A 23,844-nucleotide genomic window follows, 5' to 3' on the forward strand; every position below is an offset into this window, starting at 1 on the left:
ATTTGTAAAATTGCTTCAGGAATACACATTATGTACACATATTTGGTTTATAATCTTTCCTGATCACTGATGGAAAGAGTAGAATCTTGATGGAAAGAGTAGAATCTTGTTCTTCCTTGATGTTCATTTGGACATGCTATGGAAGATCTTCTTTGAGAGGCAAATGGTACAGGGAAGGGAGTGTGAGCCTTTGTGAGAGGCTTGGGTTCAAATCCCAGCCTTGCCTTGTTCAAATCGTGCAAGCTCACTACGCTTATTCAACTTCTTGGAACTCTGTTTCTCTTTTGTCTACATGATGATAAGGATTAGATATAATGCTAGAAAATTTAGCATAGTACTGACTGACTCATAGTTAATCTCTACTAGTGAGAAATATGAAAGTCATGTACGGTCTGTATCAGATACCATCCAACAGTTACCAGAAAATTTTAAGCATTCATGATGAGCCCGTGTAATTACTATGTAACATGAGGGGCACCTATTGGTCATTCTGTCTCCATGAGTAGGCTTACATTCTCTACCACAATTAAATTTTTATAAGTGAAATTTGGAAGAACATGTTTGGGAGGAAGTAGAGGTCATAAAAGGTTAACATGGACATTGAAAAATTTGAAAAATAATAAAAATTAAAGAAGGAAAAATGCTAATAATGCTAGCATGAGAGCTAACCAAGATTGCCCCTCCTTCCAGTCTTTATTAGATACTTTTCCTAGATTTGAATTATATTCTACATAGAATTTTGTTTCTTCCCTTTTAAAATTTACTATTACATTATGTTTCCCCCATGTTATTAAATATTAAATAATATATCAGTGACTGACTTGTATTTCATATTATACCACAATTTATTTATATATTCATTGATAAATTTGGCTCTTATGTTATTTTTGTTTTTATAAATATCTCATATTCTTGTACCTAAATCTTCTGAGTCTGTAAGTGTGAATTTCTTCAGGTAGGATTTACTAGCTTAAAGAATATGTACATATTTAGGTTCTTGGCATATTATTTGTCAAAGTGATTTCCAGAAAGGTAATATTATTTTATACTTGTAGTGGTCTGTTTGCCTTTTACCAATCTATTCCAAGCTTTTTCAACCTCAGCTTCCCTGTAGCTCCCCTACCACAGTCTAAAAACTGGACTCCGTGTCCACTGAGTAGCCCTTGAACATTCTTCCATCATCACTCTTCCTGGAACACTCTTTATACCCTTTTCTCCTCTGGGATAATTCCTCTCAGTGGTCCTTCTAAATCATCTAGGTATAATTAATACTGATTTAACAATGATTTGCTTGTAAATGCCTTTACTCATTGGTAGGTGGCTTTTCCAAGAGTGGGACTGTGTTTTTTACTATCTCAGTGCCTTTCAAGGTGACAAGCACACTGTGGGTGCTCATTAATGTTTATGAGACTGGGTAAATGGGTGTGTGAGTGAGAACTGTCCGGTTTCATTTATGACTATTTAGAAAGCAACTGCCTTCAGAAAAAGACTCATTTTCAAATTTGAATTTGTACTAACTGTACTCACTTTGTTTCTGTTGTCTCTGGAAGCCTCTTTCATCTTGTTCCCGCTTGTAGTGTTGGTGCATTTAGGACTGGAGACATTAGGGGGGGAAACAGCTCCTAACTAAGCAACAACGTGTGTTGTGATGGTGTTTGCTTTTCTCTGTGAGGTTATATCATTCCTAGGTCACGTGACACCTCTGGCATCATTCTGGACATCCACAGTCATATGCAGAGTGGACCTGGTTCCCGCCTCCTGTGCTGGGGGCCTGTTGCTGGCCTGCTAGCTTTCCAAGGCTTATGAGCCAGTGTCACAGCCACCTTGTCATTGGCCTTTGTGTGGCAGTTTGAACCGTCCTAAATTGTGTGTTGTGAGCTCTGAGTTCTGACAATTCCAAGTGGTCAGAACTGGAGTTCTCAAAACATTTGACAGAATTAACCATCAATATCCAGCTGACACCCTTCACCTCACTTGTTACGGTGGCCAGACCACTACTTAGTCCAACGTCAGGAATACCACATGCTGCCTCCCTGGCCTCAAAAGCCTCTACCACAAACTCCTAGTGTAAACTTTCAAGCAATTCAAGATATCATATTCAAGGGTGCTTGGGTGGCTCAGTTGGTTGAGCATCTGACTCTTGATTTTGGCTCAGGCCATGATCTCAGAGTCCTGGGATTGAGTCCCACATTAAGCTATGCACTGAGGGTGGAGCCTGTTTAAGCATCTCTCTCTTTTTCTCTCTCTCTGCCCCTCCCCCTTTCTCTCTAATAAAATAAAATAAATTAAATATCATGTTTAAGGATACTCAAAAAGCCAAGCAGAAGGATAATAATCCTTGAAAAACAATAAAATAAAATTGTGTGTGGGGAAAAATATAAGAACAGAGATATGCAAAAGAAGCAATTCAGAATCTGAAATTTAAAAAAACAAACAAACAAACACATAGTCACTGGAATTTAAAAAGAGAAAGAAAAACTCAATGTGGAGCACAGATGAAAAGAGAGTTAATATTGGAAGTTAGTCCTTAAGACTTGATACCAAACACAGTTTAGGGCAGGAACCATATCAGAAGTGAAAGAACATGAACCATAAGACTTTTAGAAGAAGTCAATGGGATAAATCCTTACAACCTTGGATTAGGCAGTGGTTTCTTAGTTATGACACCTAACCCCCCCCCAAAAATATATAATATAGCTTTTTTCAAACCAAAAACTTGTGTGCTTCAAGGGACACTATGAAGAAAGTGGAAAGACAAATCCACATAATGGAAAAAAAATATTTGAAAATCATATACCTGATAAGGGTCCAATGTCCAGTATATATAAAGAATTTTTACAACTCAACAATAAAAAGATAAATAGCCCAATTAGTAGGAGGACATAAAAGATATACAAATGGAACATGAAAAGATGCTCAGCATGTTCAGTCATTAGAGAAATGCAAATCAAAACCACATTGAGATACTACTCTATAGGGACTAAAATTGCGACAATAATAGCAAGTTAATGATGATGTGTAGAAATTACCAGCCTTGTACATTGCTGGTGGGAATGTAAAATGGTGCAGCCACTTTGGAAAACAGTTTGGTAGTTTCTTAAAAAGTTAAACATACAGTGACCATAAGACACAGCAATTCCATGCCTAGCTGTATTCCCAAGAGAACTGAAAAGATATGTTTACACAAAAACTTGTTCACAAATATTCATAGCGTTATTATTCATAATACCTAAAAGTGGAGAGAAACTAAATGTTCAAGTGATGAATATATAAACTAGATGTTGGAGCACCTGGGTGGCTCAGTTAAGCATCTAACTTTGGCTCAGATCCTGATCTCATGGTTGATGGGTTTGAGCCCCGCGTTGCGCTCCATGCTGACAGCTCAGAGCCTGGAGCCTGCTTCAGATTCTGTGTCTCCCTCTCTTTCTGCCTCTCCCCTGCTTGCACTCTCTCTCTCTCTCAAAAATAAATAAAAGTTTTAAAAATCCCAACTGTGGTATATCCATATAATAGAAAGTATTGATACATTCTACAAGGATAAACCTTAGAAACATTTTGCTAAGTGAAAGAAATAGGTGAAATTGCTAATAGATGTCAGAGGACAAAAGGCTATGCGTTATACGATTCTGTTTATGTGAAATATCCAGAATAGGCTTATCTATAGAAAGAGAAAGAAGATTAGGGATTGCTAGAAATTTGGGGAGAGAGAAAAATGGGGCGTGAATTCTCAAGAGTATGGGATTTCTGGGGCGCCTGGGTGGCTTAGTCGGTTAAGCATCCGACTTTCGCTTAGGTCATGATCTCGCAGTTCGTGGGTTCGAGCCCCGCGTCGGGCTCTGTGCTGACTGCCAGCTCAGAGCCTGGAGCCTGTTTCAGTCTGTGACTCCCTCTCTCTCTGACCCTCCCCTGCTCACGCTGTCTCTCTCTCTCTCCTAGAAATAAATAAAAAATATTTTAAAAATGTTTAAAAAAAGAGTATGGGATTTCTTTTGGTAGTGATGGCAATGTTTTGGAATTAGATATTGTTGATGTGTGCATAACCTTGTGAATATGCTAACTGAACTGTACACTTTGAATGACGAATTTTATGGTATATGAATTATATCTTATTAAGAAATGAAAGAGCATAGAAGAAGTTAAATGTTTTGAAAGATTCAATTTAGGTGGAAAATGTACCTTACTTGCCATACCTAAATAAAACCAAATGTGTATCTAAAGATATTGTATAAGATTTCCCAAAATTGCCTCAAGAATAGAAAAATCTTAAATGCCATGAAAAGCTGGTTATATTCAAGGAGACTGCAGGCAGGTTGTCTATAATAGAATGACCACCAACTAGCAAAATTTGCATTCATAATAGTAGATGCCAGAGGACAATGAAAATGATTCTCCCATGTGTTGTGGGAAAATAAACCAAAACATAATAGCTGAAATAGCTCAATTATTAGTTATGAGTGATGGAAAAGTGAAAACATTTTCACATATACAGTGACATGACTTATCAGTCACAGACTTTATTAAAAGAAAGATTAAGGGATATACTTCACCAAGAAGAAAAATGAACCCAAAGCAAAGTGTGAGATACAAGAGTTAATGGTGTACACACAGGTAAATAAAAAATATTGGTAAACTTGAGTAACTAGTGACCATAAAAATAATGTCAAATTTTTGTGTTAAAATGAGAAACAGAATCTATGGATGAAAGGAGGTTTATTCAGTAGAAAGCTACTGACTGCTAAGACCTGTTTTGTCTCTAGGCAGAACTTTGTAACTGTGTAACTTTTCAACACAAAGTATCATCAGTAAAATAATTGAGATATAGCCTATAACATCTAAGTCAGAAACTGGACAACAACAAAAAGGGGAATATAAAAATGTATAAACTTAATAGAAGGCAGAAAAAAAGGAAGCAAGGAATAAAGAATGATTATGAAATTAGATAGTAGAATCAAATCCAAAACAAAACCAAAATTAGTAGAATCAGTCCAAAAATATCAGTAATAACAATAATATAAATGGCTTAAACTCTGGTATTAAAATACAAGAGATTATCTGATTAGAGAAGGAAAACAAAATCCAGCTCTATCCTGCTTTTAAGTGCACATCTTTAAGAAAAAAAACCCACAGAAAGTTTGCTAACATATGACAAAGGAAAATTTTAACATGCGTATAGTAGTCCATTATATAAAGGAGCCACAAGACATTTAATTATTCTCCTGTTGATAGTTGTTTCACATTTTTTGCAGTTACAAACAAAGCTTAACATAATGTCAAACAAGAAAAGCAAGTTGCAACAAGATGTATACCATCTATACAATTTATATTATCTTTTAAAACAAACTAAAATATTAGATATTTAATAGATGCATACAAATTCAATAATTTAGTGAACATATGCACAGGGCTAATAAATACCAGATTCTATGTGATGCTTTTTGTGTGGGACAGAGAGGAGAAGTATTATAGAAGAGTGTACTAGGTACTTCAAGTCAGTTTGTGATATTTAATCTCAACTGGGGCACCTGGGTGGCTCAGTCTGTTAAATGTCTGATTCTTGATTTCAGCACAGGTCATGATCTCATGGTTTGGTTTGTGAGATCAATCCCCACGTTGGGCTCTGTGTTGGCAGAGCAGAGCCTGCTTGAGATTCTGCCTCTCCCTCTCTCTCTGTCCGTCCCCCCTCCTCAAAATAAATAAATAAACTTTTAAAAATAAATAAATTTTTGAACTGATATGCAAAATGTTAAGATTTGATTAAATTGTATTGGGAATACATGGGAATTTGATATCATTATCTATACTTTTATGTCTGCTCAAAGTATTACATATTAAAGACTTTTAAGTGAATAATATATGGTTGTCTTCTAACACAGTTTTGTTTGGTTTCATTCATGTAAAACTTGATTTTACATATATTTCAGAGAAATTTGATGGTTTGGTTTTTTTTTTTTTTTCCTTTCTAACAAATTGGGAGAGATGGGTGTTGATTCAGATATGAAGAAAGTTCTACTGGTAATATGCTTCAGTCCAGAAGCCAACCAGAGACCATTTCATTAAGGAATTGCTTGTGTAGTTTCGAAAATTACCAAAGGGGTCCTCCTAAAGCTCCCGCACTGGGAAACTCTTCTGGGGGCATCATCTTGATTCTTTGCACATCTATTGCAAAGTGACTCCTGTGTCTTAAAGCAGTAGCACCCACAGCCAATTGTTTTCTAGAGCCAACTTCAACTGCACTCCCTGGGGTTTGAGAACCCAGTCAAGCTCCATGATGAGCTGTAAATGATGGAGAGCCGAGGAGATGTCGGCTCTCACTGGAGGAGTGGCCTGGAGCTTCACCACTATTCAGAGTTATGACTGCTAATGATGGAGATTAGTCAGTGACTTGCTTCTGAGCAGATTCCCCAGGGTGCCTCAGTCCCATCACTTTCCTGAAGTGGTCCCTAGATGGAAAGGTACAGTACTGTCACCATTTGCTGATGCAGATTGCTGATTGCTTCTGTGTGTGCAGCTGCTGGCGTGCGTGGTAGTGTTGGCAATAGACGCAGCTCAGCTTCTAATCTCCATGCCTGACGTAGAAAGAGTGTGTGTGTTGAGATGCCAGCTGGCTCGCAATGACATTGTCTGTGTCCTGTTCTAGGGGACTACGGATAAAACGTCCATCCAGAGGATTCCTCAGAAGAGAACTGACCAGCTCTGAGGTCGGAAGACATTTTAGGAACTTTATGCCTTTTTTTTTTTTTTTTTTTTTTACCAGGACAAAACATTATGTGTTTTATAAGTTATTGAGTGGTAAACTTCCAAAAATAACTTCTCATCTCCCTAATACAGGTTTTTAACAATAAATGCTTTGGTATGTATTGCAGACCTATTAAATATCAGGGACAATGCTAGATTCTTAACATGTATTACTTCACTTAATCCTCACAACAACCCTCTAACGAAGGTACTATTATCTCCATTTCACAAGTCAGGAAACTGAGGCATAGTTGGGTAAATAGCTCACCCAAAGTTAGCAGCAGCAAGGCAGGGCAAGCCTATGTGTTTTGCTTGAGTTGCATTGCTAGTGGATAAAGACAGATGTCAAATAGTCCGTACTATACCCACCTTTCTTGCACACTTGTGCTCTGTCTAGAAATTAGGTCAATTTCCCAGGTATGAGTGTGGAGGGATCCTGCCCTGTCTTCTAAGTGAAGATTCCAGTGAGTGCTCTCTTTGTAATTCTTTTTTTTGAGCTCAGTCTGAGGGATGGCAGTTGCATTCTCACAATGGTCTTGATCAAAGCTCATTTGTTATACCTTGCTTTAGCATTTCAGAGCTCTAGAACCCTGGTGAAATGTAGCTTTGTAGTCTTCTTTGGGCCTTTGTTGGTATGAACAAGGGGCAGAGCTACTGACTGGGCCTCACACTTCCCATTTCATATGTGCATGTGGAAAACCACACACATTGATGGGAAAAAAAAAAAAACTCAAGAAAAAGACTTAGCTTTCATCCAAAATCTTTTTCTCCTTTAAAACCACACAGCTCACATACATTGACCCTGCCGGGGCAAACAAAATGAAAACAAATAACTAAATTGAAGAGGATTCCTCCTTGCGGGAGGACTTTCTTATTCTTTCTTTTTATTAATTAAAATAATAATTTTATTACATTAGACCATGAATCATTAAATCATCAGGCTGCAGTGCATTTAATAACCCACCATTATTTGAACAGAAGAGAAGAGAGCTTGTCTTCCTGCCTTACTTAACTGCTCCTCCTCTTTCACCTCTTTGTCAGAGGGAGAGGGTTCGAAAACCATGCCTCAGTGCCTCTCCATATTCCAGTGTAGAAATGGGCTGGAGTTGTAGCAATTATGTAAAGCACATGTGTTCAGGCTTCAGACTTGAGACTTTGAAATTAAGGAACTTGCTGACCCTCTTCTGGAACAAAAATGGGCAGCAAATCTAGGTATCAGGACATTGCTGAACAAGGGGAAACTATCAGGGTCTGTAGATTCCAGTCACCTTTCCCAGCTGGTGTGTTTCCTAAGTGATTCACTTATTCTTTAGTAAATGGGAGATTTATGAAGATTACTGAGTGTGATACAGAGCAGTTTACTCATTTGTTAAATATTTCTTAGTACCAACTGTTACCAGTTCCGTGACTAGGAGCTGGGGATGCAAGTGTGCATAACACCCTGGCCCTATGCCCATGAGGTTTGTAGCCAGGATTAATGATTTGCAGGGTAAAGTATAAAGAAACCTGTAGAAGACCAGGGCATCGGTGGTTTAAGAATGGCTTCCAATTATTATTTCCAAGAATTATTACGCCTCAGCACAATAAATGCAGAGTCTTAAGAATCAAAAGTGCCCTTCTGACTTTCCTGATTACATCGAGATTAGAAATCAGGGACTGAAACTCCTTCCATCCTGGTTTGTTGTCTAAACCACACTTCCCTTCCCGGCTACAGTTTCCAGCACCCCTTCATGCTCATGGTTAGGCGTTGCCCAAAGTGATTGCACAAGCATCCATATTTGCATATTGCATAAGTAGTTTAGAATGTGGGCTAGATGCTTTTGCTTTGTTTAGAATGGCACTTATTTTCAGCAAAGTGGTTCCCTCAGGTAGCTGATATAGATTTCCTTATAGATATAGATATGTATATTTTAGATAATTAGTCTTTTTTAAATCAGAATGGTGTTTCTCTGCCAAATGTCCACAAATAAATTCATTAATCTTTTCATTGTTTGGTAAGGTCTTTCATGTAGTAACATCTAGTTGTGTGGGGAATTATATGACTTTTCTATGCTATCATAAGAAATCCATCAGGGAGGGCGCCATTAAAAGGCCCTCAGTGATGGCCATTCATCCCTGTGCTGTGTAATAATAATGGTAGCCACATATCAAATATCTACGACACTCTGGGAGTCTTCAAGGTTACAAAGCACTGTATATACGTTCTCATTTACATCCCCTTTAAAATCCTCATGGCACCATACAAGGCAGTTACTATTCTTCCCATTTTACAGAAAAGCAAAAACGACAACCACAAAAATACCTGAGTCCCAGAATAATTTATCTCCTTAGAATCTTACAGCTAGTAATAGCTTCACCCAGTTATGTGCTGTTCCAAACCCATGCTTCTCTCGTAATACCAGCACCACATTTCTCCAAAGTAGGTTTTCATGGCTTCATGTCTTGTCACAGATCTTAGCAGATGGCCAAGGGTTGGACACTCATGCTGCAGTGACCAGAACCTTCCAGCTACCCCAGGTATTCCTTAATACCTAAGAATAAGCTGACTTATTTTCAAAACAAACTTGGCACCTAAGCCAGTGTTTCTCAACCTGGCTACACATTAGAATCACTGGACATGACAAACATACTGATGTTTGGGCTCCACCTTAAAATAATAGATTGCTTCAGAGCCTTTTGGGAGTAGAGCTTGGGCATCAGTAAATTTCAAAGCTCTCCAGGTAATCTGATGTTCAGCCAGGGTTGAGAACCGCAGGTAGAAGCTAACAGCTTCAGGTCAGATGAAGGGCAACGAAACCAGGTGGGTTATCTTTTCCCTACAGACATACATTCCTCCGGGGACCTGGAAATGCTGGTGCGGTCATCATTCTATGCTAGGTAGTGGTTTGGTTCGTGCAATGTCGCCTCAGCTCCTTCTGGATAGCGTCTCAGACAGTGGGCTTCCTGCTTTCGTGCTCTTTACTCTGTGAGGTGAAAACAGGAAACCAGTGGATTATTTAGTATTCTCAGTGTCTTGAGGTAAAGTCTTTGGAGAGCCAGAGTCTTTTAAAATGTAGGTAATGGCCTTTGTTATTTTAGTTTTAATATAAAATATACCTTGAAGAGCTTTAGAGTAGATCATCACCTTAGACAACACTCCATCTAATGTGCATGATTTAAGGGTAATTTTCCAGCTGGGTTAATGTCACTAAATTGTATTTCTACACACATTTATTAGTGTGTCCTCAGTAAAATGCTTTTGTGTCTTGAGGAGACTTTTGTGTCCCCTAACTGAGGGGACTGAGAAAGTATGCTGCCACTGAATTTTCCTGGCAATTGCACATCTTCCAGCTAATTCCTGAATTGTAAGATCTTCATCTGAGGAAGGGATGGAAACTGATAACAAGGGAGCACCTGCTACGTGTCAGTGCTATGTTGGCTGTTGCATGTGCATGATTCCTTTCCTTCCCATCACAGCTCTCTGCAGTGTCATCGTCTCTGTTGTTTAATGGGAAACTGAAATCATGCGCCCAAGTCATACGAGGTAGAGACAGACTGAATTTGGCCCCTTCCAAGGATGGGGGCAGATGCAATAACAGATGTGCAAACACTGACTAGTACAGAAGTCGGAGACCATGCTGCTGGTCTCCCTAAGCAGCAAATCCTTGGGTTTGTAAAAGGTTGTTTTATTTCACTTTCATTTTTTAAAATGTCTCATGGGAAGCCTAGATAATGAACAAGAACCAAGTCTGTTTTACTGCTGAAGCTAATTAAGATCTTCCACTTGCCCTTTAAGGAAAAGACCACCTTTGAAAACGAGTTCAGTCAAACTGCTAAGAATTTTAAAGTGTGTGTTTCTGCTTTGGGAATAGGGAGAACCCTGCTTGACTCAGCCCTTCATGGAGATGCCGCTAACATAGAGAGGAGTCTTTGGGCTGATTTTATGTTTTCGCATGAGCTCACCTTCAAAATGCGACTGAGTCATGCCAGATTAGCTGATGTGGCTGACTTGATCAGAATCAGACACATAAACCAGGTTTGGAACTCCAGATAATCTGAAACGATGCCCCAAAAAGAAGATAGAACGTGTTCAGAGAGAAGACAAATCCAGAGGCATAAACTAACATCAGGCAGATTATCTCAAAAGGGCGGATTATTCCAGACTGAGCAACGCCATAACTACCAGCCCAAGATCAGTCCTGCAAGGAATGGCAGTGTCTATCCTGGAAGTCTTCTAGGCATTCTGTCTGTTCAGTGTTTTAGTTCCACTTTATCCTCCAGGAGTTACCCTTGGACATGATCACTATCACTACAATGATAGAAATAAAAGTCCTCATGAACCAAAGACATGCTTTATGCCAGGCACCGTAGAAAGTCCTTTACATGCCCAGTCTGGCTGAGTCTTTGCAGAAGCCCTGTGAAATATGCAACATTGTTAAACTTGGGCTGCAGAGGAGAAATGTGGAACCTACCCGGAGTTTACAGGGAAAAGTGATTTGCCCAAGAAAAAAATCAGGAGTGATAGAAGCAGGCTTTAAAACTAGATCTCTGCCTGGCAAACTCTCACCCTTATCTTCCCCTCCATCAGACGCCAGGAATCCTCCTTGTCTGGTATTATTCTTTGCTTTTCCAGGTGTTAGTTTTATTTAGAAAACAGTGGCTCATCACAGGGTTGGCTCTTCTTTGTGCCGGTCTCCGAGTTCTCAAATGATAGCATTACAAAGTTGCTTTCTCCAACAACAACAACAACAACAGTGAAATGCCTTTCATTTCTCAGAGCTTCTGTCTTCATGGTAGACCTAACAGGAAGAACAAGATGTAGTGGCCAGGAGAGACGGAGAGAAAAAAAAAAGCATAATTCTGAAGACCTCAAGCAGCCTTAATAGATGCAGAAAAGACTCCTCCCCAGTGAGGCAGTTTTTTTGTGATCAAAATATAGGAGCAACATTGGCTAGCTGGCTCCAGTTTACAGAACACTTTCAGCGTGCAAACTGTTATTACTATTGTTTCTTTCGTGAAGATAAGGAAGGAGATGTTTGGAGAGACCAAAACAGTCGTTCTCAAATTCTGGCACAGTGGAATTATCTGAAGAGCTTTAAAAACTCCGAAAGTCTCAAACTAAGCTCCGTAGACTCTATTTTAATTGATCTGGGGTACAACCTGAGCAATGGGATTTTTTTAAGTCTCCCAAGGTGGTTCTAATATGCAGCCAGGGTGAGAACGACCAAATTAAAAATTTTACTCAAGATCCTGGAGCTCAGTCTGGCTTGATTGTTCATCAGCAGGGGCGAGACTTTTGGAATTCCTGTTGACATTCCAACCTGGCATAAGTGAAGGAAGAGACAAAAGCAGTTATTTAAGAGACCTGTTAACTAAGACCTTTATATAATTCCTTCCTGAGTTATTACCACACATTATATTAAGGGCGAGGGGATGATTTGCTTTTGGTTTGGGGGAAGTGTAACTATAGCTACTAACAAGGTGTTCAAGCATCCTATATATTATACAGATTATAACCTCAAATATTGATAGCGTAAATGAGATACAATTGTGACTTTTTCAACTTATTATGGTAGTTACTAAAACTTACTCTGAACTTTGGTCCAAGGTTATCTTAAATGTCGGATGAAGGCTCTGAAGTTGAGCTGCTTGAATGTGAATCCAGAATCCAGACTTCCTGCACACCAGCTGTGTAGGCTTTGGCAAGTTGCTTAAGCTCTCTAAGCTCCAGTTTTCTCACCCAAAAGGAGGTGATAACAGTGCTTGCTTCTTAGGGTTGTGGAGTAGATTCAAGGCTAGTTCTCGTTAAATTCTTAGCATTGTGCCTAGTACACAATATATGTTAGATATTATAACTATTTTACCGTGGTGAATCTTGAAATGAAAATCACAAGCTCGGGTTCTTTTATCATTTCATCCTCAATGGATGTTAGGATTCTAATCCCTTGCAATTCAAAATTGGTGAATGATTTTTGTAATTTTCATAAGAGCTTTCTATCAGCTTTCAGGCAGATACCACAAATAGACAATGATTTTAGAAACGGAATGTATGGAAGTAGGATTTTATTCTTCATGTAAAACAACACTTCAGAGGCAACAAATGATTTATTTTTATCTTACTGGTTTGGTGTGTGTGCGTGTGTGTGTGTGTTAATGTGAATGCAGATAGTCCTTTTTTTTCAAAGGTCGTATCATGGCATTCTCTTTGAAAGAGCAGAAAACACATGTACAACACTTCTTATTTTAATAAGGTGCTAATATTAGGATGCCTGCGTGGTTCAGTCGGTTGGTCATCCAACTCTTGATCTCGGCTCAGGACATGATCTCATGGTTGCTGGAATCAAGCCCTGAGTCAGGCTCTGTGCTGATGGCATGGAGACTTCTTGGGATTCTCTCTCTTCCTTTCCCTCTGCCACTCCCCGACTCATGCTCTCTCTCTCTTTCAAAACAAATAAACATCAAAAAATAAAATAAAAAGGTGCTAATATTAGAATTTATTCAGAAGCTAAGAGTAGACCAAGTTGCTGCCATCAGAGGTAGTGCTCTGCAACAGACATTCAGTGTAGTAGTTCCAGAAGATCACAGTCAAGTCATAGTGGATCAAAAGAAGAGAGACAGGTTCTCACACAGATTGTTATTTAGCTTGTGGAGATTAGGCAGGACCAACACCAGGTGAGGACTAGTGACAGTTCTCTGTGACCTGCCTTCATTTAGTGCAAAACAACAAGGTGTCCTGAGGTCAGGATTTATGATAGCATATATGATGCCATAAGATAATGAATTACCCCAGTCTTTTGGAAAGTGTTTTTCCATGAACACTCTGTGAGATGCCTCTTTTATAGGGGGTTCCTTTGCCTAATAAAACAGAGGAAAACTACATGCTATTGGCTGCTCTTAATGATTCATGAATACATAGCTCCATCTTCATTATTTAGGTGTCTGAGAAGATGGGGTACCATGAAGATGGTAGTTTACCTTTAACCCGGTTAAGTTTGACTAAGCAACCTCCCCATCCTCCAATAATACCTCTTATATTCACAACTTTCTTGAAGGGTATTTTGAGAAACAGTAGTCTAATATGATCTTAAAGAGCTTTAATTTTTTATTTTAACATTTATTTATTTTTGAGAGACAGAGAGAGACAGAGCATGAGCATGGGAGGGACAGAGAGGGAGGGAGACACAGAATCCAAAGCAGGCTCCAGACTCCATGATCTTAAAGAGCTTTAAAAGCCCTCTTTCACATAGCAATACCTGAATCCAACTAACAACTCTATGATTTTGATGTAGGATTAAGTCTGAATCTATTTTCTGAAGACTAGTTTTATATACTCATCTCCCACCCCACAAGAAAAGTAGCCACCAAGCAAAATGGTCTCAATAGAGACAGAGACAGAGAGGGAAGAACAGAGAGGTCGGTGGTGGTTGAGGAAGGCAAGAAGATCAAAGACAACTTGGGAGAACCATGGTGTTCATGAGAAAGAGCAGTTGTAAACAGATGAGGATTAAAACTCCTCAAAGAGTGTTGCTTTCATGAAAAACAAATATTGTGTGCAATTGTGAAATAAAGGACAGTGATGTATTAACTTTGGTCATGCACTTTTCTTTTCCTAAGCACATTTGAAAGTAATATAGATAATGACTTTCCCAAGTTCAGGCTCTGTGCAGAGATACGTGCCTTTGTCAAATCTTCATTAGCTAATTAGATCATTTCCTCCAAGTAAATTGCGCTAAGAGATGAGAGCAGACTTTGTGAATATGTCCCCAAGAGAAAAAAGGTCCAACTTGCTGATAATCAAGCATATGGAGGGGAGGGGATTCTGTTCCCATTTTGGTTCTTCTCTACCTCGGTGGAAGGAGAGGTGGATTTTAACACTACTGCGTGGGTTCAGCTGTGGGATGTGTGCAGTCATGAAAGGGGAAGGATCAGATCCTCTTCCAGTATCTCCAGAATAGCCAGGAGACAAATGAAAGGGCCCTCAGGAGACTATGCCAGCATCCCAGAACAAAGGTCTCCATTAAATTCAAGATGGTGCCCTTCTCTCTAGCTCCGCTGTTTTGCTCTGTCATCAAATCACATCCCCCTACAGAGTGGAGAGGCAATCAATGCATACAAAACAGCACTGTATGAATATTTCTTTTTTTCCAACATTTTGAGTAAAGGTGACAGCAGGCATAGAAGTATTTCCACAGTCTTGGTGGGGAGCCGATCTCTATCAGCGGGTTCAACTCTATTTGCAGCGACTCTAGTGGCAAGAGGAGTTTTTGTTCAGACAAAAAGAATTCCAGCAAACGGTAAATGTTTCTTCATGCTGAGAAGTGGGAAATTCAATAATACTTTGGCTGGGTTCATGCTGAGTAGCAAAAATAGAATGAATATGGAGAGGGATTGTGACTTGAAGAGCAGTAAATCAGCTAGCCCAGACGCTTGCAACAATCAGCTTTTAATCTGAAACCCTCTCTTGTTTCTACACCATTCTCCAGGGTAACAGGGCTGTTTTTACACTTGTTCTTAGAATGTTTTGTGCTGCAATCCCTTGTTTACCCTAAGAAACGGAATTAAGCACTGTGAAGTCTTAAAAAAATTCTCTATTCTTCTGCATGTATATGATTCTGTCACTACAGGACCGTTTGCTAAACATCTTTACTATGTGTTAGTCTAACTCAAAAGGGAAAGTTGGCGTGGGTGATATGATAGTAGTAGCATCCCTTATTATGCCTGAATACATTTTTCTTCTGTAAGCAGTCACAAATTTCAGCAAGGGTCACTAGAATGGTAGTCCCATGAGGGCAGGGATTTCTATCTGTTTTGTTCACTGTTTTATCAGCAACACGTAAGTGCTCTAAGACATCAATGAATGAATGTCAGTCTGTAGACTGTGGAAAGTATACGCAGCTATGAGCTCTCAGAGATGTCTAATATTAAAGCCTGGAGTCACCTCAGTTTTGCTGGCTTTTTATTACCTATGATTCTGTAGAATAACTCGGATGTATGATTCTATGGAAGGAACTTTTAATACCATGTTTCTTTTTCAAAAGTTATGTGACTAAACCGTGATCATCATAGAAAAATTAGAAAATGGACACAACTGAAGAACAATAGCTATGTTTATACTACTTGGAGATAACCACTGCTATGATTTAAATGTATGTTCTTCTGGATTTTCCTATGCACATATTGATATGTTTTTATAGTGGTGAGATTAGATTATATTTACTGCTTTTTTGATTTAACAGTATTATATGAACCTCTATTTTTATTGACATCTACATCACTTTTCCGTAGTATCACAGTAGTATACTTTAAGAAAGTACCAGAACTTCACTAGCCCCTATGATTGTGTATTTAAGTTGTTTCTAATCTTTTGCTTGATTATATTGGAAGAGATCTGTGAAACTGGTTTTCACAAGGGTAATCTCTTGTTTGATAGATCTGTCCCCTAATCTTAGCCCTTTAAGCTGACCCACCTGTGTATTACCTTTCTTTGCTGGCCTTTTAAGTGTTAGTAGAATAGCCTCACTGAGAACTAGTGTTTGAGGAAATGGCTAAGCACCAGCTCAGTCCTTCATACCTTTTACCTATTAATTCTATCTCATCTGCTTGTGATTATCATTTAACCTGATTTTACCTTTATTCACTTTTGTCCACAGAGAATGCTCTCCAGTGGGACCAAGATGGGGAAGAGGTGGGGTGGGTAGTGGGGGGCAGAGCACAGGGGAGCAGAGGAGGAGGAATCAACTAGTACTTTATGCCTTTATGAGTCTTGACTGATCATCTCTTTTTATCACTGAATAATTATCCCATGGTGTAGATGGTCTACAACATGGATAGCCAATTGAAGGAGTTCTTGGCTTCCAGTCTTTGGCCATTGTGAATAAACTTCTATAAAATTTATATACAGGTTTTCATGTGGACATCAGTTTTCAGTGGAGTAAATACCTAGGAGCAGAATGAATGGCTGGATCATGCGGTAAAACTATGTCTAGTTTCATAAGAAACTGTCAAACTATCTTCCAAAGTGGCTCTAACACTTTACATTCCCACGAGCAAGAATGGGAGTTCCTGTCACTTTGCATCCTCACCAGCAATCGGTGTCATCAGTTTTGTTTTGGATTTTGTCCATCCTAATAGGTGTGTGGTGTATATCATTGCTCTTTTAATGTTCAGTTCCCCAGCGACATAAATTGTTGGGCATCTTTTCCTATGCTTTTTTTCCATATGCATATTTTCTTTGGTGAGGAGATGGTTCAGACCTTCTGCTCTTATGTAAATTGGGTCGTTTATTTCCTTTTGCTGGATTTTAAGAGTTCTTAAAAATATTTTGGATTCTAGACTTTTCTACGTGTGTTTGGCAAGTATTTTCTCAGAGATGTACTTTTTATTAGCACTTCAGGATTGTGCTAATAGACTTTACAAGCCTAAAAGCTTACATACAATGCTAAATGCTGATTCATGGTATGACTCTGCTCACCTGTGTTTACTTTGCTGTTCCCCAAAGTGATACTACTGCTCCCTCTCACTTCTTGACCTGCATTCATTCATTGTCAAAGAACCTTTGTATTCTGGGATCATCATTGTCTACCTCTAGGAATTTGTCTTTATTGATTTTCAGTAAATGACCAGGGTGATAATGTATTGATTCATCTATCTGCAGTAAGATTTCCAGTGAGGATCCCGCTGGTTTGTTTCCTGGTTTTAAAGAGAACAGACAGGTCTGAGGGGAGCAAGCTGCCCACAGCAGTCAGGTTGTGCCGTGTCATTGGTGAGGCTAATGGTTGTCTGTCTTCCTTTGCATGGCCTCCAGTCATCAAGCCTCCTCTACGTCATTTTAAACGCCCTGCTTATGCATCTAGCTCCTACGCACCTTCAGTCCCAAAGAAAACGGATGAGCATCCTGCGAGGTACAAGATGCTGGATCAGAGGATCAAAATGAAAAAGATTCAGAATATCTCACATAACTGGAACAGAAAATAAGTCAAGGGGAAGAGAGGGAGTGAGCGAGAGGCCCGCTTCTCTGCCTCTCAGCGGTCACCAGCCACAGTGGACTGCGCTCCCAAGACCATTGGAGGCCTTGGGAGCTGGTGCTTTCGTGGCTGACTCCACGGAGGCAAAGTGAAGGCTGTATGTGATTTCCCCCTTTTTGTTGTTATGGACCCAACCGTCACTGGATTTGGGAGTCCATGGAGACCCCAGTAGTAAGAGGTTAGTCTCATATGGATTTTATTTGTATAGGTCTTTCAAAGTCTAACTAGGCCCCAAATTTAAATAATGCAACCTCTTTAGAAAACACGGAATTCCTCCCACTGACACCTCTTTTGTCCCTAGAAGTTGACTTGCCCCATAAGAATATTGGTTTAATAATCACTGTATTTAAGAAATGTAAATCTTAAAACATCTTTTCCAGTTTTTAAATACAATAGAAAACGGTGTCATGGGATGTGCATTTCTTAAATATGGTGATTATTATAATATTTAAATATAAGTAAATATGTAACGTTCAAAGTAAATGCATTATAGATAAAAGTTGCGTTCCTGAATGTAATGATCATGGGGGAAAAGAAGACTCTGATGAAAGACTGAGTTGGTAGGTCATTTTGAACTGAGGCTTCACAGAGCAGACACAAGTTTAAAATAAAGACATAAGCTTTGGTTTTCATTGCATGACTCATTTTCGGTACCCTCACTTTGTACCTTTTGAAATTTGAGAGTTTACAGGAGATACGTTTTGGCTCTACTTCTTCTAATTTGTTACTTTCATTTACAGTTGACAATGCTAGAAATCAATGGGATGCCCAGGCTTAGAGACTCCAGGTTTGAGATCTCCCCCAGGAGAAGACTTATGGTTCTGGGGCAGTAGGGTGTAAGTTGCTGAACCTAATTTAAATCCCTTATTTGCAGACTTTTCTCCATAAAGTTGGAGATACTTTAAGTTAAATTTCACATCGTCTTCCCAGCAGGCCATACAGCTGAGCCCTCTGGAATCTCAGTTACTCTTACACTTTTGATGGAATGGTGGTCGATAATTCTCCTCTCTTCATTGCAGCGTTTTTAGCTCTTCTGAATCTCTCCTAGAGTTTTTACTTTGGGACTAAAATCACACAAAATGGAAAGGAAAGTTTCAAGGCCAGAAATAGCTTTTGATCCCCTCAGAAATGGTCTGGTGCAGTGGAAAACTTTAGGTCCGTTGTCAGGGACTTCTGATCTCCAATTCTGTCCCGTCGATAACCAGTTGCACATTCTCGGTCTAATGGCATAATCTTTAAAAAGCCTCAGTTTGCTTAACTAGAAAGTGGGATTCATAATACCCACTCTGCCTTTTGTGGTGAAGATTGAGAGTAATGTAGGTGTGGATTGTTATTGCTGAACTCAGTGAATAATAGGAGCACAACAGATGTAATTACTAGCATTCTACATCAAAAACAAAAACAAAAAAAAACCTTCCCAGGCACCCTTACAAAGAAGGAACTGTGTGCTGATGGTCACAGCCTCTGGGGTCTGATTGTAAATGGGTTAGAGTTCTCTCCTCTCTTTCGCCACAGTTCACTTCCGGTAAACCACAGTTATGCAAGTTGAGCCAGCTCTAGAGTTTAGTGCCCATCATGCTAGTGAGTAATTTATTTATAACATGGTTTACGATGGTATTTCAGGGACATTTAATTACTATACAAAAAGAAAAATCACTGTGACTTTTTGTTAGGAAAGCAATTGTAATTCTTAAGTCGCTGCTTGGTACCTGCCTGAGCACAGAGATCCTTCTGCAGGCTCAGAGCGTCTGTTCCACCTGAAGAAAGTTAGCATAACAGGTAATTCCTCCCTGTTTGTATACAGATGCTTTAGTTCTTGCTTCACAGAGCCATTAACCAAACAGTGAAACTGCCCATGAGGTACTGGCCTCCTTGCTCCACGTGGATCATCATCTATCCTTCAATACTTTCAGTCTTCAGCATTGAGATAGCAATGTGGCTCTGCTTTCTTGACTGTACTTCTCTCAATTTTAGAAGCCATGATCCTAGGGAAGAAAGTTGGCTCCTTTTTATCCCAAGATGCTATTTTTCAGCTTTGGCTAATATTTTGATTGAACAAATGTACAGATACTGAGATTCCGCATTGCTTGTAAGATACTTACCATGTGTGTTTTTTGTTTGCATGATGGATTGTATACACATGCCAGATTATATTCTTATAGCAAATAAAAAGACGCTTTTAAAGGACTTTCTTGTATGAGTCACCTTTTTCATCTTCAGAATTCTGGGATTCATTTGAAAAGCATTAGATTTTCCCTGTCCTTGGCACTATTCAGTCCCGAGTATCTTGTCAAGATGAATAGCATAACTTCAACTTTTCACTTGGCTTCCTGATTGTATAGGTGGTAGGTTTTGTTTTTTTAAACTCCCCTTCTTCCTATACCACAAATCCAATCAATTGACTTGTTAATATGTGTAACCCATGATCCTAGCCAGTCTGTAGGTAAAGGCTTGTGCTATCAGTTTGATTTATATCATTCCAGGCTAAGCTGTATAGTTAGTGGTTCAGAACAGGCACACTGGGGGTAGAAACACCTACCGGAGTACCAGGGCTGAGCATATGGTAAGGATATCAAGAAATATTCACTATTATTTCTTGGAGAAAGAGTGTAGTGTGGTAAAAAGAAGTTAGGCTTTTGAGTTTGAGAGCAATGTCCCTTACTAGGTCTATGAAGTTCAACCAATACAAGCCTACTGCGTAGAACAAGTTTTACCCGATAGTTTAGGATGATGGCATGGCAGGAGCAACTACGTAAATTAAAAATCCAATAATGATATCAGCTAGTCTCCCTTTGTGGAGGATTTTTCATGCCTGTTTCTTCCTTAGACACAGCTTTGCCTGTATCTTCTTGGATTTCTCCTTCTACCAAGACCTTTCTCCCCTCTTGAACTTTAAATTCTTATGAGTGTACAGAGCAACCCATCTCTCACTCCCTACCCCACACAAGTTCAAGGCACGTGTAAAGCGTATGAACTCACTCTGCCAAACAAAGGGCATTTACTCCGGGTCCTATATCTACAAGCACAGAGAACTGATGGAAGCTTCAGAATGGTATTGTTTTTTTCTTTGTAATATAATCCAATTCTTAGGCAGGACCAGTCCCTATAAGAAAAGAGCAGTATAAATCTGTCTGTCCCTCTTCCCACCACACTTGTGGCCAGAATAAGTCCCCAGGCATTCTGTTTTGTTTTTGTTTTTCCGTCTAGTTGTAATACTAACCTCACATGGGTAGGACACTATTAGAACTGTCACTAATAGGTGTTGAGAGAATGCTAATTTTCTTCTCTTCCTCTCTTCTTTACCACAAGCCAGTTAAGCCTTACCCTGAGCTTATCCATTGAGCTTTTGAAGTAGGGAGGGCTCTCCAGCACTCTTACTGCTACGATTTCAAATCTCTGTTAGATAGAGGGGGAAAGTGGAGATGGTTGATAACCACCATTTTTTAAGTATGGGATTCCCATAAAGATCCCTGTCCTAAGACAGATGGAAGGCTACCTATGTACCTGCAAAGTTTAAATTTATTTTCCCATTGACTGCCAACTTCATTCGATCAATTACACTTTCTTTGATCCATCTTTAATTAAGAAAAAAAACCTATTGGGTCAACATCTTGATTCATTGGGAGTCTGTCAAATTAAGTTAAATGTGAGGATGTATTAGGCCTGGGAGTTGGGGGTGGGTGAAGGATTAATGACTTGGCTCCAGGCTTGACCCTGGAAGAGCTTCAGGTGCCACAGTGAGGCCTGTTGTGGCCAGAGAAGATTCTGCAATATCATAGACGGAGATAGTAGGCCTTTCCTGGTGGAATTGTTTAAAGACTAATTTAGAAGATTTATGAACATTCATTACACATTTTGATATTTAAAGAAAATGAAAAACTGTTTTTGGGGAATGAAAAGTGCTAATAACTACAGAATACTGTATCCAATCGTGTATTTTAATGTTCAAGGTGGATTCTCTGTGAATGTTCCATGGCATACTTTGTTTTGTACACCTGAGTAAGAGGTTCAGCTGACCAGTGCTTATAGAAACACCTTGCCTAGAAACCAGCCATTATGGAAACAATTCACTTATGATTATCATCTCTTAGACTCACTGGATATAAGAAGATTCCCAACTTAAGACCCAGTGGTAAAAGGATATTAAGTAAATGTAACAACAGAGACAACTATGTCCAATTACGGCTGCTAAAAACTGAAATTATATTACACTGCTCTAGTACAGTAGATTGTAAAATTTGGTTAATATTTTTTCAGAACTCATTAGGTCTAAAGCACTTTAATATGTACTAATATATGTTTAACTCTTTCTTAAATTTTTTTAAATATTTTTTTATTTATTTCTAGGAGAGAGAGATAGAGAGAGACAGCGTGAGCAGGGGAAGGTCAGAGAGAGAGGGAGGTACAGAATCTGAAACAGGCTCCAGGCTCTGAACTGGCAGTCAGCACAGAGCCCGACGCGGGGCTCGAACCCACGAACCGCAAGATCATGACCTAAGTGAAAGTCGGACGCTTAACCAACTAAGCCACCCAGGTGCCCCTCTTTCTTAAAATTTTTTTTTAATGTTTATTTATTTATTAGAGAGAGACACACACACACACAGAGTTTGAGCACAGGGGAGGAACAGAGAGAGAGGGAGACACAGAATCCAAAGCAGGTCCCAGGCTCCAAGCTGTCAGCACAGCGCCCGACATGGGGCTTGAACCCACGAACTATGAGATCATGACCAGAGCTGAAGTGAGATGCTTAATGGACTGAGCCACCCAGGTGCCCCTATGTTTAATTCTTAATAAGCCTGTGTGGAAAGCCTTGTTGTCCTTATTGTTAATCAATAAATTGAAACTCAAAAGGGATAAGTTTTTACAGGACGTTTGCAGAGCTAGTGGAAAAGTGTAGGAAGAAGATTCAGTTGTGGTCCTTTGCGTACAGGACAATATATTTTTTCCATGTGCCATGGTGCTGGCAGACTTGGTGTACCACTTTGTTGAGCCTGCTCACTGCATTCTGCATCTTCTATCCTTCAATCATGTGGTTCCAACACAGAATCTGGGACCAGCAACGATAGCATGATTGTTCCCAATACCAGACTGGTTGTGTCTCTCTCCATCTTGGACCAGCATTGTGTTCTTTACTGAAACTATGTCATGAAGCATTGGTAAGAGAAGTCCTACAACTGAGCTAACATGACGGATCAGTCTTACAAGTGCCTTTGCTCACTGAATGCATCTTCCTCACCTTTCATCAGCTAATCCAAATGGATGGCCCTTTCCTCAACTTCTTGCTTCCTTTCCCCCCATCCTCTCTACTACAGCATTAAGAAAACACAGTCCATGGAGAAAAAGCATCCCTTAATTATTTTGCTTCTGACCTCTGTGGGTATCTGACTCTATGCCATCCTCTTATTTGTCGTTGATATCTCAGAGGAGGACATCTTTCTTTTCCTCTTTAAAACCAACTGAGCTATATCCTTTTTCTACTGCCCAGATATACTTACATTTGATTTTCAGAGAAAATCAACAATGAAATTCATCAATCAAATGGATAGGGATCCAAACTGCCTAACCACAATGACATTTCCACAGGCTTGTTCCCTTTGAATTTTTTGAAGCCTTTCACACTGTTGCCCACACCATTTCATCTAGAAACCCTCCTCCATTTGCCTATGAGCACTGCATTCTCCTGATTTGTCTTCTGTCTCTTTACTGAACTGCTTGACTAGTTGGGTCCTCCTCCTCCTCATGGGACTTATCCCAAAATCGAGCCATCAGCCCTCTTCTCCTCAGATTTCTTCCTATAAATTGTATCTTTTCTCAAGATTTTAAGCACTTCTAACTCTACAAATCTGTCCTTATCACTTTCTCAAGCCTACACAAGCATTCCCAAATATGTGTTGGACTCTCCATCTGAACGTCTTGAAGGTACCCTAAGCCTCAGTCCCAAGTTCTTTTGCAACCCCCATACTCTGCCTGATGTCTATATTTCTGTTATTGCTACCACCATTTTTTTTAGTCACGCATTCTCAAAGTCATTTATCTTTTCTATTTCTCCAAATTGGTTTTCACATTTTCGTCACTGATGCTTCTCTGGAATTCTGCTAACCAGCTC

General features: G+C 39.4%; 1 protein-coding gene across 2 annotated transcripts in view; it reads left to right on the forward strand.

Moving 5' to 3' along the window:
* The window catches only part of PDE1C (phosphodiesterase 1C), a 519,825-nt gene extending 502,137 nt beyond the window's left edge, over window positions 1-17,688 (forward strand). For both annotated transcript variants that reach the window (XM_039251155.1, XM_039251156.1), the window contains one exon: window positions 17,519-17,688. In XM_039251155.1, coding sequence (XP_039107086.1) covers window positions 17,519-17,688 — 170 coding nt within the window. The remainder of the gene's footprint in view (window positions 1-17,518) is intronic.
* Window positions 17,689-23,844: the final 6,156 nt, after the last annotated feature.

The sequence above is a fragment of the Hyaena hyaena genome, unplaced genomic scaffold (genome assembly GCF_003009895.1).
Source record: "Hyaena hyaena isolate Hyena2069 unplaced genomic scaffold, ASM300989v1 scaffold_387, whole genome shotgun sequence".
NCBI classification, from domain to species: Eukaryota; Metazoa; Chordata; class Mammalia; order Carnivora; family Hyaenidae; genus Hyaena; species Hyaena hyaena.